At 40.7% G+C, this 15,293-nt stretch overlaps 1 protein-coding gene across 20 annotated transcripts in view; it reads right to left on the bottom strand.

Moving 5' to 3' along the window:
• LOC140460175 (clathrin coat assembly protein AP180-like) overlaps nt 1–15,293 on the bottom strand; it is a 227,114-nt gene that overhangs the window by 165,257 nt on the left and 46,564 nt on the right. For 19 of the 20 annotated variants that reach the window (XM_072554578.1, XM_072554567.1, XM_072554634.1 and 16 more), the window contains exon 2: nt 9,972–10,114. The exons of the other annotated variant lie outside the window; for it this stretch is intronic. In XM_072554578.1, the coding sequence (XP_072410679.1) occupies nt 9,972–10,114 (143 nt within the window). The remainder of the gene's footprint in view (nt 1–9,971; nt 10,115–15,293) is intronic. 20 annotated transcript variants of the gene reach the window in all.

Genomic DNA, 15,293 nt, shown 5'->3' on the forward strand with positions numbered 1-15,293 from the left:
TACCTGCATGCTTGCCTTCATTCACTGGTGGACAAGAACACCCAGATCTCTCTGAACAGCCCCTTTACCTAATTTGATACCATTGAGGTAGTAATCTGCCTTCCTATTCTTGCCACCAAAGTGGATAACCAGACATTTATCCACATTAAACTGCATCTGCCATGCATCTGCCCACTCACCTAACTTGTCCAGGTCACCCTGTAATCTCCTAACATCCTCATCACATTTCACCCTACCACCCAGCTTTGTATCAGCAAATTTGCTAATGTTATTGCTGATACCATCTTCTATATCATTTACATATATTGTAAAAAGCTGCGGTCCCAGCACGGATCCCTGCGGTACCCCATTGGTCACTGCCTGCCATTCCGAAATGGAGCCGTTAATCACTACCCTTTGTTTCCTATTAGCCAACCAATTCTCTATCCAATCTAGTACTTTGCCCCCAATACCGTGCGCCCTAATTTTACTCACTAACCTCTTGTGTGGGACTTTATCAAAAGCTTTCAGAAAAGTCCAGGTACACTACATTCACTGGAACTCCCTCGTCCATCTTCCGAGTTACATCCTCAAAAAATTCAAGATTAGTCAAGCATAATTTCCCCTTCATAAATCCATGCTGACTCTGTCCTATCCTGTTACTATTATCCAGATGTGCCGTAATTTCATCCTTTATAATAGACTCCAGCATCTTTCCCACCACTGAGGTCAGACTAACTGGTCTATAATTTCCTGCTTTCTCCCACCCACCCTTCTTAAAAAGTGGCACAACATTAGCCGCCCTCCAATCCTCAGGAACCGACCCCGATTCTATTGAACTCTGGAAAATAATCACCAGCGCATCCACGATTTCCCGAGCCACCTCCTTCAGTACCCTGGGATGCAGGCCATCAGGTCCCGGAGACTTATTAACCTTCAGACCTAACAGTCTCTCCAACACCAAATCCTGGCAAATAGAAATTCCCTTAAGTTCAGGTCCTTCAGCCACTGTTACCTCAGGGAGATTGCTTGTGTCTTCCCCAGTGAACACAGATCTGAAGTACCCATTTAATTCCTCTGCCATTTCTTTGTTCCCAGTAATATATTCCCCTGTTTCTGTCTTCAAGGGCCCAATTTTCGTCCTAACCATTTTTTTTGCCTTGGACATACCTAAAAAAGCTTTTACTATCCTCCTTTATAGTCTTGGCCAGTTTACCTTCGTACCTCATTTTTTCTCTGCGTATTTCCTTCTTACTAATCCTCTGTTGTTCTTTAAAAGCTTCCCAGTCCTCAGTTTTCCCACTTATCTTCGCTAAGTTATACTTTTTCTCTTTTAACTTTATATGTTTCTTTACTTCCCTTGTCAGCCACGGCCGCCCATGTCTCCTCCTGGGATCTTTCTTCCTTTTAGGAATGAACTGATCCTGCAACTTCTGCATTATACACAGAAATATCCGCCATTGTTCCTCCACGGTCTTCCCTGTTAAGGTATTGCACCATTGAATTTTGGCCAGTTGCTCCCTCATAGCTCCATATTTCCCTTTATTCAACTGAAATATTGTCACTTCCGATTGTACCCACTCCCTCTCAAATTGCAGATTGAAGCTTATTGTATTATGGTCACTACTTCCCAATGGCTCCTTCACTTCGAGGTCACTGACCAATAAAGACAGGATTCTTGACAGTGTGGAGGAATAGCAGCATCTTGGGGTGCACGTGCACAGATTCCGTAAAGTTAACAGCCAAGTTGATAGGGCTGTTAAGAAGGCATGTGTGCTTTGGCTTTCATTTGCAGGGGGAATTGAGTTTAAGAGCCACCAGGTTTTGCTTCAGCTCTATAAAACCTTGGTTAGACCACACTTGCAATATTGTGCCCAGTTCTGGCTGCCTCATTATAGGAAGGATGTAGTTCTTTAGAGAGGGTGCAGAGGAGATTTACCAGGTTGGTGCCTGTATTGGAGGGCTTGTCTTATGAAAAGAGGTTGAGTAAGCAATGGCTTTTCACAATGGAGAGAAGCAGGAGGAGAGATAACATGATACAAAGTAATAAGAGGCATAGATGGAGTAGATAGCCAGAGACTATTCCCCAGAGCAGAAATAGTTGTCACGAGGGGTCATAATTTTAAGGTGATTGGAGGAAGGTGTATGGGAGATGTCAGAGGTAGGTTTTTATGCAGAGTGTGGTGGATGCACGGAATGCACTGCCAGCGGTAGTAGTAGTTTCAGAGACATTTAAGCGATTGCTGGACAAGCACATGGACGGCGGTAAATTGAGACGAGTGTAGGTTAGGTTGATCTTAGATTAAGACAAATGCTGGGCATAACATTGTGGGCCGAAAGGCTTGTTCTGTGCTGTACCGTACCGTTCTATGTTCTATTTTCTAATTGTAAAACTCTATGTTGGTTGATTGCTTCCTTTTGAAATGATCACTGACCAATATTCAAACACGGAGCTAGAATTCAGTAATATTATTCTGTATTATTGAACAGTCTTCAAAATTACAAAATTCTTGATTTGTTTCCACACTGGCACAAAAAGAACAACCAGAAGTTGTGAAAGTGATGTGAGAGGGCACGACATAAGCAATTTAAAGCAATGGAAGATGTACTGAAAGTAAACTAGACAAAATCTTGTAAGACAGTTGAAATTTAGGAAATAAAATGAGATTTAATCAGGATAAATCAACCATTTTGTCAGCCATACTTCCCCATTTTCTCAGAACAACCTTGTTCATCTTTAAACCATTCATTTCATATCAAGATGGTGCATTTTGTATTTGTGACCTGCAGCAGTGGTCAGCTCCCTTACACTGCATTTTCCAAGACATTCAGCACCTTCAAGCCAAAGGAAAAAAAGTGCTCTGCTGAGTCTTTTATTTAATGAAATCCACTGTGCCTGACAATTTGTGCCCTGATTTGCTTTCAAATAGTATGATTTAAGGTTCAAACAGTTTTATTATGCATTCGTTTACTATTAAATTACACTAACCAAAAAGATAACATTTTATTAATGGTCTACTGGCTCCATATTAGTTTTTATTTGTTCAGGTGGACATTGATCATCATGTCAGATTACCTTATTTGGAGATTGCCCCATATCAAGTTAGTGCATCTAAATATATTGGGTGGCATGGTGCCTCACAGCACCAGGGATCTGGGTTCGATTCCTAACTTGGGGACTGTCTGTGTGGAGTTTGCACATTCTCCCGTGTCTGCGTGGGTTTCCTCCGGTTTCCTCCCACAATCCAAAAGATGTGCAGGACAGGTGAACTGGCCATGCTAAAATTGCCCATGGTGTTAGGTGCATTAGTCAGGGGTAAGTATAGGATAGGGGAATGGGTCTGGGTCACTCTTCGGAGGGTCGATATGGACTTGTTGGATCGAAGGGGCTGTTTCCATACTGTAGGGAATCTAATCTAATCTAATCAAAACTACAGGTAATTTCTCCTATAACGCTATAGTTGCATTCCAGTGAAACCTCGTTTAATATAAATAATGGGGCCTATGGGATAAGTAGAGGTGGGGCAGACCAGCAAAAATCACTCACAATCGCTCAAAAATCACCCAAAAGTCTAACGTAAAGTATAGCACAGCCTTAATGAAAGGTGAAGTCATATTAATTAATGAAACACAAGTAAACTTAACACAGAACATTTAAAATGTAAGAAAGCTGCTCTCTGTACAGTACCTCTTACTGAAAGCTGTTCTGTGGCAGCTGACATTGGTGCATGCACAAAACACGCGTGAACTAATCCCTGCTGGAATCAAGCTATTGCGAACAGAGATAAGTGTTTTCCAAAACACTTTTTAAATTCTTCAGCGATGTTACAGCCAAATCGCGTTATCCAAGAACTCTCTCACCGTGGGCGGCACGGTGGCGCTGTGAGGCAGCAGTGCTAACCACTGTGCCAGAGACCCGGGTTCAATTCCCGCCTCAGGCGACTCTGTGGAGTTTGCACATTCTCCCCATGTCTGCATGGGTTTCCTCCAGGTGCTCCGGTTTCCTCCCACAATCCAAAAATGTGCAGGTTAGGTGAATTGGCCATGCTAAATTGCCCGTAGTGATAGGTGAAGGGGTAAATGTAGGAGTATGGGTTTGGTGGTATACGCTTTGGTGGGTCAGTGTGGACTTGTTGGGCCGAAGGGCCTGTTTCCACACTGTAAGTAAGTAATCTCTCTATTAAATGATATCTTGCTAGGCAAGTCATGTGTTCACATTTGTAAGAACATCTGCTGCACTTGAAACTGACTTATCCACGTAGATACAGATCCACTACCATCCTCTATCCTAAGGGCCAGGAAATTCAGGATTATACAAAAGTGCAAAAGACCAGGGTCCGAGGCTAGAGGGATATGGACTCAGACTCAAGTTCTCATTTTCAAAAGTAATTCCTAATTTCTATCACTTCCCACCATTTTCTCCACAAATGACTGGAGCACCGCGAGCTGGGTGGAAGCAAGCTAGGTTCAACAGACATGAGACTTGGGTTTTTCACTGCTCTGTGTCACTACTACCAATTGAACGTCAAATGCAGGATTGGTTGGACTAATGTAACTGGTCTGTCGTGTGCACGGCAAGCAGAGATGTAAACACTGGATGTAACAGGACATGGTGGGAAGGCAAACTGCAATCCAAATTTTACAATCCAGTTAGCTTCTCCCAACATTAAATGACTCGCTTTGTACATGCTAAGATTTCAAATGGGCAGATTCTGGGATATAAAAAGCCATACAGATAGTGGTTTGGTATTACAGAATTTGGGTATTACGGAAATGACATTTTGAGAAAGGTTTTCACAGAAAGCCCTGAAATTTTGACATCCCTGACTGGCCTAGTTCCCAAAGCAAATAACTGATCCTCTGGTGATTGGTCCAGTTCTTTAACACATGAATAGTTTGTACTCCAGAAGCATTTTATAAGAACCTAAAGAGAGGAATTTGTGTTCCCATTTACATTACTAAGAGTGCACTGTATTCCACTTTGAAGCTATTAAAAAGTATATACTGTACAAAATTTCTATTGCAGTTTCAATTAGGCATTGTGTGAAGGAAAGGTCAGTGTTCAATAGGACACAGATTGCATTTAGTTCACCTGGAGACAGTGCATAGGGAGAGACCTATGTTTTAAAGACACTTAACTGGAGATTATTACAGTTTTGAAGACTGAATCTCAGTTGAGAAGCCCAGCAAAGGTGACGAAGGTGTTGAGAGTTGGTGGCTGGAAGAACGCAACATGAGTGTTAATAGTGCGTGGCAAATGCACTGAGGGAATGTAAAGAGCAGTGAGGGGGAGAGGAAAAAAAAACACGATAGAGCAACAAGTGGGAAAGAAAGGGCAGAGTGGGAAAGAGTTCAGAGAGTAGAAAGATTGTTGTGTCCAAAGATACGAAGTGAAAGATTTAGTTGTTCAAAGGATTTCTGGAAAGACTAAGACAGAGCATAAAAGTGGATATGGTGCACGGTGTTTTGATAAGCTGTCTGTTCAACCATAGCCATTTCACATATGTTATGATTAGATTAGATTAGATTACTCAGTGTGGAAACAGGCCCTTCTGCCCAACAAGCCCACACCGACCCACTGAAGCACAACGCACCCACACCCATTCCCCTACATTTACCATTTCACCTAACACTACAGGCAATTTAGCATGGCAATTCACCTAACATGCACATTTTTGGACTATGGGAGGAAACCCATGCAGACACTGGGAGAATGTGCAAATTCCACACAGACAGTTACCCGAGGTGGGAATTGAACCCGGGTCTCTGGTGCTGTGAGGCAGCAGTGCTAACCACTGTGTATTAATATGTATATTAAAATGTAATAGAATTTGCATACTACCCACTGAGGGGCCTGCGTGCTGGAACTCATGCATTCAGGACAAAAGAGGAGTAATTTGAGTATTTCCAACAAGAAAGCCCAAAAAGGAAAGAAAAACCTGCCCTTAGCAGATATGCCACAATTTGTCCTCCAGGCTTATTGGAGGATGCAAGAGTAAAGCTTAAGTACTTTGGTATCAAAATCCAAAACTTGAAGACATTTTGAAACTTAATGTAAAACACTGAACTTACAAGTTCTAATAAATCCTGACCTTATGAGCTATCTAGTCAGACTGTGCACCAGAGAGTTCATTACATGTAGTTTTTGCATTCTTGGCAGCCTTCTGCAGCATTATAAAACAACGATAAAGGCACACCTGATAGCCTTTGGGTTCAGTGCTATCTAACACCATTAAATGCACTACTGATCCTGCTCACTGACTTGATTGACAATCTATCCAATTTGTTAAAAATTAAAAGAAACTTTGTGCAACCTAAAGGTAAAACCGAGCATTAAGAACAAGACAAAACATCACCACCAACTTGGGCCAATTCAGTCAGTGTGTGTTTGGACTGAAATGCAATCTTGTCAAAACTCACTTCCTGGTCAATCAGCACCCATGAGGCATATAGATACCATCAATTTGTGCTCCAGAAATTGTCAGTCCTCTAGCTGAGCAGTTCCAGGACAGCTACAATACTGCAATCTACCTGACAATACGAAAGAGTGTCCAGGTTCACCTTGTATACAAAAAGCAGGACAATCCAAACCGGCCGATTATCGCCTATCAGTCTATTCTTGATCAGCAGCAAAGTGATGGAAGGGGTCATTGACAGTGCTACCAAGCTACTGCACAGCAATCACCTGTGCACTGACACCCAGTTTGGGTTCTACCAGGGCATTCAGCTCCTGACACCATTTCAGCCTTGGTTCATACATGGATAAGAGTGCTAAATTCACTGAGGTGGGAAGGTGACAGCACAAGCTGCACGTTGACCCAATGCTGCCTCATAGCACCAGAACCTGGGTTCAATTCCATCCTTGGTTGGCTGTCTGGGTGGAGTTTGCACATTCTCCCAATGTCTGCGCAAGTTTCCTCCTATAGCCCAAAGATATGCAAGTTGGGTGAACCGGCCATGCTAAATTAGAGTGGTATTGGAAAAGCACAGGTCAGGCAGTATCAGAGGAGCTGGAAAATTGCTGGTTTGGGCAAAGGTCCTTCATCAGGAATGATGCTGGGAGCCTCTGGGTGCAGAGATAAGTGGGAGGAGGATCACCAGTTTCCTCATTTTCCCTCCCCCGACTTTACCCCATTTCCACCCTTTCACCTCAGCACCATCCTCATGACTTATCCCACCTGTCAATCTTCCTTCCCACCTATCCGCTCCACACTCCTCTCTGACCTATCATCTTCACCCCCACCTCCATCCTCCTATTGCACTCTCAGCTACCTTCTTCCCAGCATCACCCCCCTTCACTTATCTCTCCACCTATGAGGCTTCCAGCCTCAGTCCTGATGAAGGGCTTCTGCCCGAAATGTCGATTTTCCTGCTCCTCGGATGCTATGTGACCTTCTGTGCTTTTCCAGCACCACTCTAATCTGCAGCATTTGCAGTACCCACTTCTGGCCATGCTAAACTGCCCAGGGTGTGTAAATTAGGTGGATTAGCCATGGGAAATGCAGGGCTGGGACAGGTCTGGGTGGGATGCTCTTTGGAGGGTTGGTGTAGATTCAATGGGACAAATGGCCTGTTTCCACACTGTAGGGATGCTACAAGTCCAAGCCCTTTGCATGAAGCTGCAATTGACAGAGTGTGGCATCAAAGAGCCCTAGCAAAACTGGAATCAATGGGAATAGGTAGGAAAGGAAAAGCCCCCACTAGTTTGATCATCAATTGGATATGGTTTTGGAGATCAGTCATCTCAGCTCCAGGACATCTCTGCAGGAATTCCTCACAGTGGTGTCCAAGGCCCAACCATGTTCAGCTGCTTTATCAACAACCTTCCTTCCAGCATAAGGTTTAGAAGTGGGGATGCTCATTAATGATTGCACAACGTTCAGAACCATTTGAGCACCTCAAATACTGAAGCAATCTATATTAAAATGCAACAAGACAGGGACAATATTCAGATTTGGGCTGAAAAGGTGGCAAGTAATAGTTGTGCCACACAAATGATAGGTAATCACCATCTCCTCTAAAAGGCTATTCAACCACCACGCATTGACACTGAACTGTTTGACCATAACCAAATCCCCAACCATCAACATCCTGGGGCTTACCATTGACCAGAAACTCAACTGAACTTTCCACATAAATACAGTGGCTATAACAGCAGTCAGACATTAGGAGTATAATAGCCAATAATTCACAACAAAGTAATCTGCTTGATTGGCACCACATCCACAAACATTTAATCTCTCAATCATCACCACTCAGCAGCACCAGTAAAAATATTTGCCAAAGATCCTTACACAGCATCTTCCAAACCCAAAACCATTTTCACCTGAAAGGACAAGGATAACAAATACACAGTAACATCACCACCTGCAAGTTTGTCTCTCAAGTCACTCACCAACCTGACCTGGAAATATATTGTGTTCCTTCACTGTCTGTAGGTCAAAATCCTCAAATTCCGTCCATAACGGAATCATGGGTCTACCTACTGCAAATAAACTGCAATGAGTCAAGATGGCAGCTCACCACCACCTTTGAGGGCAATTAGGCAAGGGCAATAAATGCTGGCCAAGCCAGTGATGCTCACATTCATGAGTGAATAAAAAAAAAACTGTTGAGATTACAAAATAAGCATTAACCTAATCTAAATCACAAATCAAAAGAATCAAGAAGCTATTTGCTAGCCTCAAAGTACTCGAGTATCTTATACCAACCCACTTAGTTAACAATCTAGTGTTCCATCCACATGTTCTGCATTGTTTGCTTTCCTTACTAACTTGAACCCTAAATTTGCTTGAATAAATCAACCACATGCTTTAATTCCCTAGTTGCTTTCAGGCAAATAGGAACAGGCCTACATCAGTCAGTTGAACCTATTCCATAATGTGATTATATAATAGACATACAGCTATCTCCACTGAACAGTCTTTCATTTATATTCTTCAATTAGTAAAAACATCTAATTGACTCAGACTCTACTACCCTTGGGGTGAAAGCCCACTTCTGATTTAATCCCCAAATGGTTTCGTTCTAATTTAGAGATAGTGTTATTTACTATAATCACTAACCAGACAGTTTTTCTTTGTTCAAATCCATTTATTATTTTAAAACACAAGTAAATCACACTTCAACTGTCTAAACTCAAACAAATAGCCACAACAAATTGCAAACTGTCCTCATGAACTAATTCAGTCTCTCTCACATTCCGGTGAAACTGTGTTGCACCTACTTTTCAAAGCCAACATGAGGTACCCAGGTTACATTACTCATGAGCTGTATAGAATTGTAGTACAGTTACCACCCTACAGTATTCGATTTCCCTCATGGTAAAGGAAGAGTGACAACGCAACTTGCATACCATTGTAATTTGTTTGATTTGGAGGTTTGGAATAATTGGGAGAACAAGATATATACATCACCTTATCACAAAGCCTACCTTTTGTTAATGTTCATTTTATGCTTCAGTTTCAAATCAGCATCTTGCCAAATATCCTCTCTTACATTTACTGGTTTGTCAAAAAATATTGCATTAACTGAAAAAAAGGTGGTGTTTAATTACGGTTTGTTTGATCAATGAATGCATCAAGCCCTAATTTGTTTATAATCTTAATATTTAAATGTTCCTGGTGCTTCGCACAAATTTGAGAATCTGGTATGACAACTGGCCTAATCAATTCGATTATGTTCATATTTGAATTTCCATCAAGAACTTCCATCAGGTACTATTCTGCACAGAGTCCAATGTATCTGCCCTAAAGTATGCTCTAATCTGCATTTATATTCATGAACTCTACATCAAATCAAAGTTACAGTTTCAGCATTACCTCATTCATTAATAAACAGAAGAATTCCATCAGCATTAACTTACTAACAGTATGAGCAGTCATAATAACCAACTTTGTCTCAATTATTCCAGGTTCGAGTGAATTGAAATAGTACCATTTGTATTACATAGATTTTCAGACATTTAAAATGTGTGAATTAATAAAGCGTACCTCATTGCCATGGACCATCAAATGATGTGTAGTAACTAAAGCCTTAAAAACCACCACCCAGCTGCTGTTCGTTGCTCTCTCAAAAAGTGTGTCAGCCATTTGAGGTATATTAACATTGGTCTCATTTGTGGCTTGAATAAGATCTGAAAACACAATAATATCAGGTAATTCAAAATTGATTGTTTAACAAAGTGAAATGACTTCAAGTTTACTTCTCCAATAAAACTGCACATAAAACTTAGTTTGTGGTTGGAGTGCCAGGCCTCTAGGAATTCTCTGGCATGTCTTTGCTTAGCTTAGACAAACAAGAAGAGAGTTAGCCACCAGGATACATGAACACCAGCTAGCCACAAAAAGACACTACCCTCTCTCCCTGATAGCCCTACACATGGATGAAAGAAACCATCAATTCGACTGGGACAACACATCTATCCTGGGACAGGCTAGGCAAAGACATACCAGAGAATACCTAGAGGCCTGGCACTCCAACCACAAAGCCATAAACAAAAACACAGATCTAGATACCATCTATCAACCCCTCAGAAAACGAACAGGAAATGAAGTCACCACAAACCCCAAGAACCCCATCCAGGACAAACATAAATAGAAAGCAGGAGACAACAGCTTTGCTTCACTTGATGTTACCTAGCCAGGTAATGAAACATCTGGATATTAAACCTACAGCTCAGCGAGCAAACCTACACCCTAAACCTCAACCTGTGCTACAAACCTTGCATTTAACATCAGTGTTCAAATCCCACTCTCATTCAACTTAAGCAACTTAACACAAATAGTGTTTGTTTACAATCCTCTTTCTTGAAAAGAGGGACCCCAGCCTGTCTTGCCGGATGCAATTCCTCAGAGGGGGAAAACCACTTCAAAGAGGAGGAGGTGGTCTGCACCCAGACTACTGGTACACACAGCTTTAAACTGCAGAAAATACAGGATCAATTTTAATTTTATTCCTGTTTAAATAGTCTTTGTAGAACAAAGACGATAAGTAGGAGTGAGATTTCCTACTCACTTTTCTAGACAATCAAGATAAGTGTTGCTATTACAAAGGCAAGGAATCAGAAAAACTTTAAAACTTTGTATCTAAGTTATATTACTGAAGGAGAAATATTGACAAACAAAATTTCAGCATCAGGACTCAGTTTGTGCCAAAAATGGTGATGCTAGCTCACTAATTTTTTGCATCCAAGTTTTAAAGTTGGGATGTTGTCATCGGTGTGTAGAAGGCTAAGACTACATTGGATAGCTTTCAAAACTCATATGCATAATGGAGACAGTAGATAGGGAGCTGTTCCCGCTCATAAAAGGAGCAAGAATGAATCAAAGAATGTAACAGATTTAAAGTGATGTGTAAAGCTATCAAGGTTAAATGAGGGAAAAAAAAAACACCAAGTAATAGCTTCTTGGAAATGTGGTGGAGACAGGTTCAGTTGAGGCATTTAACAGGGCTATTTCTATTTGGATAGAAATAGAGTGCAATAGAATGGGAAAAGGACAAAAAAATTGGCACTGAATGATGGTACTCGTACAGGCAAGATGGGCTGAATGGTCTCCTCCTGTGCCATAATAATTCAGATTCAATAATGAAATGGAAATATGAACTGAAACTTTGAATTATGTTTGCATTCAATTTGTAGGTTAGCATTAACACAAGCTGAAGGTATACCAGGTGAGGAAAAAAAACTAAAGGAACATAATGTTGCTTTCATGCTAGCTTTCCAATGTTTACTAACACCACATGTCTTAGCATGAAAGATCACCACAGATGACTTGCTCCTTGTCAGACAGGTCAAGTAAGGATAAAGTGAGATCAGCACCAAAATGGAAGAACGCCATACTTTAGTTCCATCTATAATTCTGACAGTCTGAACAAACTTAAAGATTGATTGTACTTCTATGAATCTAAAATATCCAAAAGTTGTTTTATACTAATTACTCAAGAAACTCAAATCAATTGATAGTTTCTTTCAAAGCAAGCATCAAGATATCTACATTTAAGTCAATACTTAGGAAGTGAAAGGCAATTGCATGATTAGAATAAATATTCCTAATTTGCAACAATTTCATTTATTATTTTCATTTCACAAACAGGAAACTTGGACTGAAGTAATTTTCCATGAACTATTTACACAATTATATTGTTTTACATGAATCCTGGGCAACATCACATTAATTATTGGTATCTATATGTGTCAGTTCACTGGAATTATTCATTTATAGTTCTTGGCACTGAAATCAGAAATAGTTATATTGCATCAGCATATCATAACACATCTGAAACATTTAGACAACATCTCAAAAACATTTTGAAATGTTAACAGATCTCGGGTAAAAAAAATTCTCAAATGTTAGCACACTTATTTTCTAAAAAAGTGACCTATCGTCATGAAGAGCTCCTGTGACTAATCTGACAATTGTGAAGATCATACTTTTGGGGGCTTTACGCACAAACTGTTCAATTTAGTAGCTTCTGATAATGAGTCCAATATGGGCTTTAAGTGTCCTTATCCATCAGCTGAAAAAGAGAATGCAAGATGTACAAAGTTCAAGTCACTGCACACCATGAACAACACACCTAATCAATTTGGAGACTTCGAGATTTGTAGGTATTATAGCCTGCTTTTTATAAAACATGTTTATGTTATTCGCTTCACTGACAAGAATCCATTTAATCCTTTCTCTGATTGCCCTGAAAATGTGGTGTGAACTTTCAACCGTTACAAGCTCATGTGGTGATGATGCTCTCACTTTCATGTTATGCTAGTAATTTCAGAATACTGACCAAGGAATAAATGAATTTTTGAAAAGTTTGCATACATGATAGGTTAATTGCAACTTGGTGTTAGTACCCACATTGTTGCTCTTTTCCTTCTTGTTGACACATGCAACAGAGAAAATACCAGTTATTGTTACATTGGCAAGTTGCTTGTATTTGCTGTAGACAGTGTGAATTGCTGCACTGTATGACAATGGTAGCATAGTTCAATTTCAAATATAGTGGCAGCAGTGCCAAAGAAGCACACTCTGCGCTGGACACCCTTGAACTTTCATAATGAACTGATGCACTGAAATTAAGCAAGCAGTTTTCAATCACACTTTGACAAACCCAGGAAGTGGTGAATAGGCTGCCATATCATATGGATGTGCCACTGATCATATGGTCAGTGGCATATCCATCCCTGCTCTTACAAATTTCAAGTTGATTTGGTCAAGGTTGAAGCCAAGATATTGGCAACCAAGGATTCAACAGTGCTAACCAATAGTAATTTACAGCAATTATATGGCACAAATGCTCCATACCAAATGCCATACAATGTCTGGAAGCTGCCCAACTCTTGCTGTAGACTAGCCCGGGCTTTTTTTATTATTAAAAAGAGTCATGAATGGAACTGAAAACTGGAATAGTCAGTAAACAGATGATTGATGATATCAGCCAAACTAATTCCGATGGAACACTTCACATTGTGTGTCAGGTTCTGCAACACCCCCTTGAGTTTAATGGAAATTGAACTCAGACATCAACTCCTGCCTCTTTACCAGTGAAGATTCCAGAAAGAGGATTTCCTCTTTGATCACCATGAATAATTTCTGGTAAAGATCCTTGAATTACTCTGACCAATTGCGAGGGCTTTTGGAAACCTACTCAATTCAAACGCCGATTCTCTAGGAACTACAGGCATCCAAATAAACAAAAATGGCTTGCTCGAATGGAAGAGATGAGTCACTTTTCTGCATATAAACATAAAAATGTTACAGTTTTTAATTTCTAGTCCTAAACATTCCTACTTTAATGATTGTGGAATATTAGCCAAACGCTTGCAAAAAAAAAACATTCAATGGAATGGTTTTATATGTAGTCATTTGGATGGTTGGAGAGATGACCTGAATTTTAGCCAACCTTAATGTTACAGCAGAATTTTGATTCCTGCAAAGAAAGTATGGCAATGCACCTTTAGATTTCACAATAGGTCTACTTTTGCCCAGTTTCTTTTTTTATCTTCCCAGCAGGATCTACTCTTGCTACTTTTGCCAAATTTAATAACTTGCAGCCTGTAACCAGAGCACATGCAATATTTCATCCAACGTTTTGCTCAAGTAACACCACAAATGTTATGCTTTATAGAAAACATGTATTCTTTCATTGCTGTTAAAAACATGGTTTCCACTGGGCCTTTCACAGCAGTTTTCCATGTCTACCAAATTATGAACCAGTTTTACTAATACCAAGATCTGGCAGATAATACAAATAATAACTAAGACCAGAAAACAAAGGAGCAGACGTGGACGAAATGGCCCATGAGTTTGCTTAACCAAACGACGAGATCATGGTCGATCTGATAATCCTTAATTCCACTTTCCTGCCTTTGCTCCATAACTCTTAATTCCCTTATGATTCAATCTCTCTCAGCTGTGAAATACTTCATGACCTTGTCTCAAAAGCCCTCTGCAGCAAAGAATCCTACCTTCAAAGAAGCACCTCTTGATCACTGTTCTAACTTGGTGACCCCTGACAGAGATTATGCTCACTGGTCCTACATTCTTCCACAAAAATCTCTGGGAAGCTAGGGAAGTGATTGCTGGGCCCCTGTGACTATCAATGATACTTGTATCATTGATAGTCACAGGTGAGGTGCCTGAAGACTGGAGGTTGGCTAACGTGGTGCCACTATTTAAGAAAGGTGGTAAGAACAGCCAGAGTGCCTAAGGTTGTTGGAGGGAATCCTGAGGGATAGAATTTACACATATTTGAAAATGCAAGGACTGATTAGGGATGGCTTTGTACGTGGGAAATCATGTCTCTCAAACTTGATTGAGTTTTTTGAAGTAGTAACAAAGAGGATTGATGAGGGCAGAACAGTGGACATGATCGATATGGACTTCAGCAAGGCATTCGACAAGGTTCCCCATGGGAGACTGGTTAGCAAGGTTAGATCTCATGGAATACAGGGAGAACAAGCCACTTGGATGCAGAACTAGTTCAAAAGGTAGAAGACAGAGGGTGGTGGTGGTGGAGGAGGGTTGTTTTTCAGACTGGAGTGCCACAAGGATCAGTGTCGAGTCCACTACTTTTAGTCATTTACATAAATGATTTGGGTGGGAGCACAAGAGGTCTTGTGAGTAAGTTTGCTAAAGAAAGTGACCTCAGATTACAACAGGATCTTGACCAGATGGGCCTATGAGCTGAGTGGCAGATGGAGTTTAATTAAGATAAATGTGAGGTGCTGCATTTTAGGAAAGCAAATCACAGCAGGACCTATACACTTATTGGGAAAAGTCCTAGGGAATGCTGCTGAATAAAGAGACCTTGGA

Source organism: Chiloscyllium punctatum, chromosome 3 (assembly GCF_047496795.1).
Source record: "Chiloscyllium punctatum isolate Juve2018m chromosome 3, sChiPun1.3, whole genome shotgun sequence".
NCBI classification, from domain to species: Eukaryota; Metazoa; Chordata; class Chondrichthyes; order Orectolobiformes; family Hemiscylliidae; genus Chiloscyllium; species Chiloscyllium punctatum.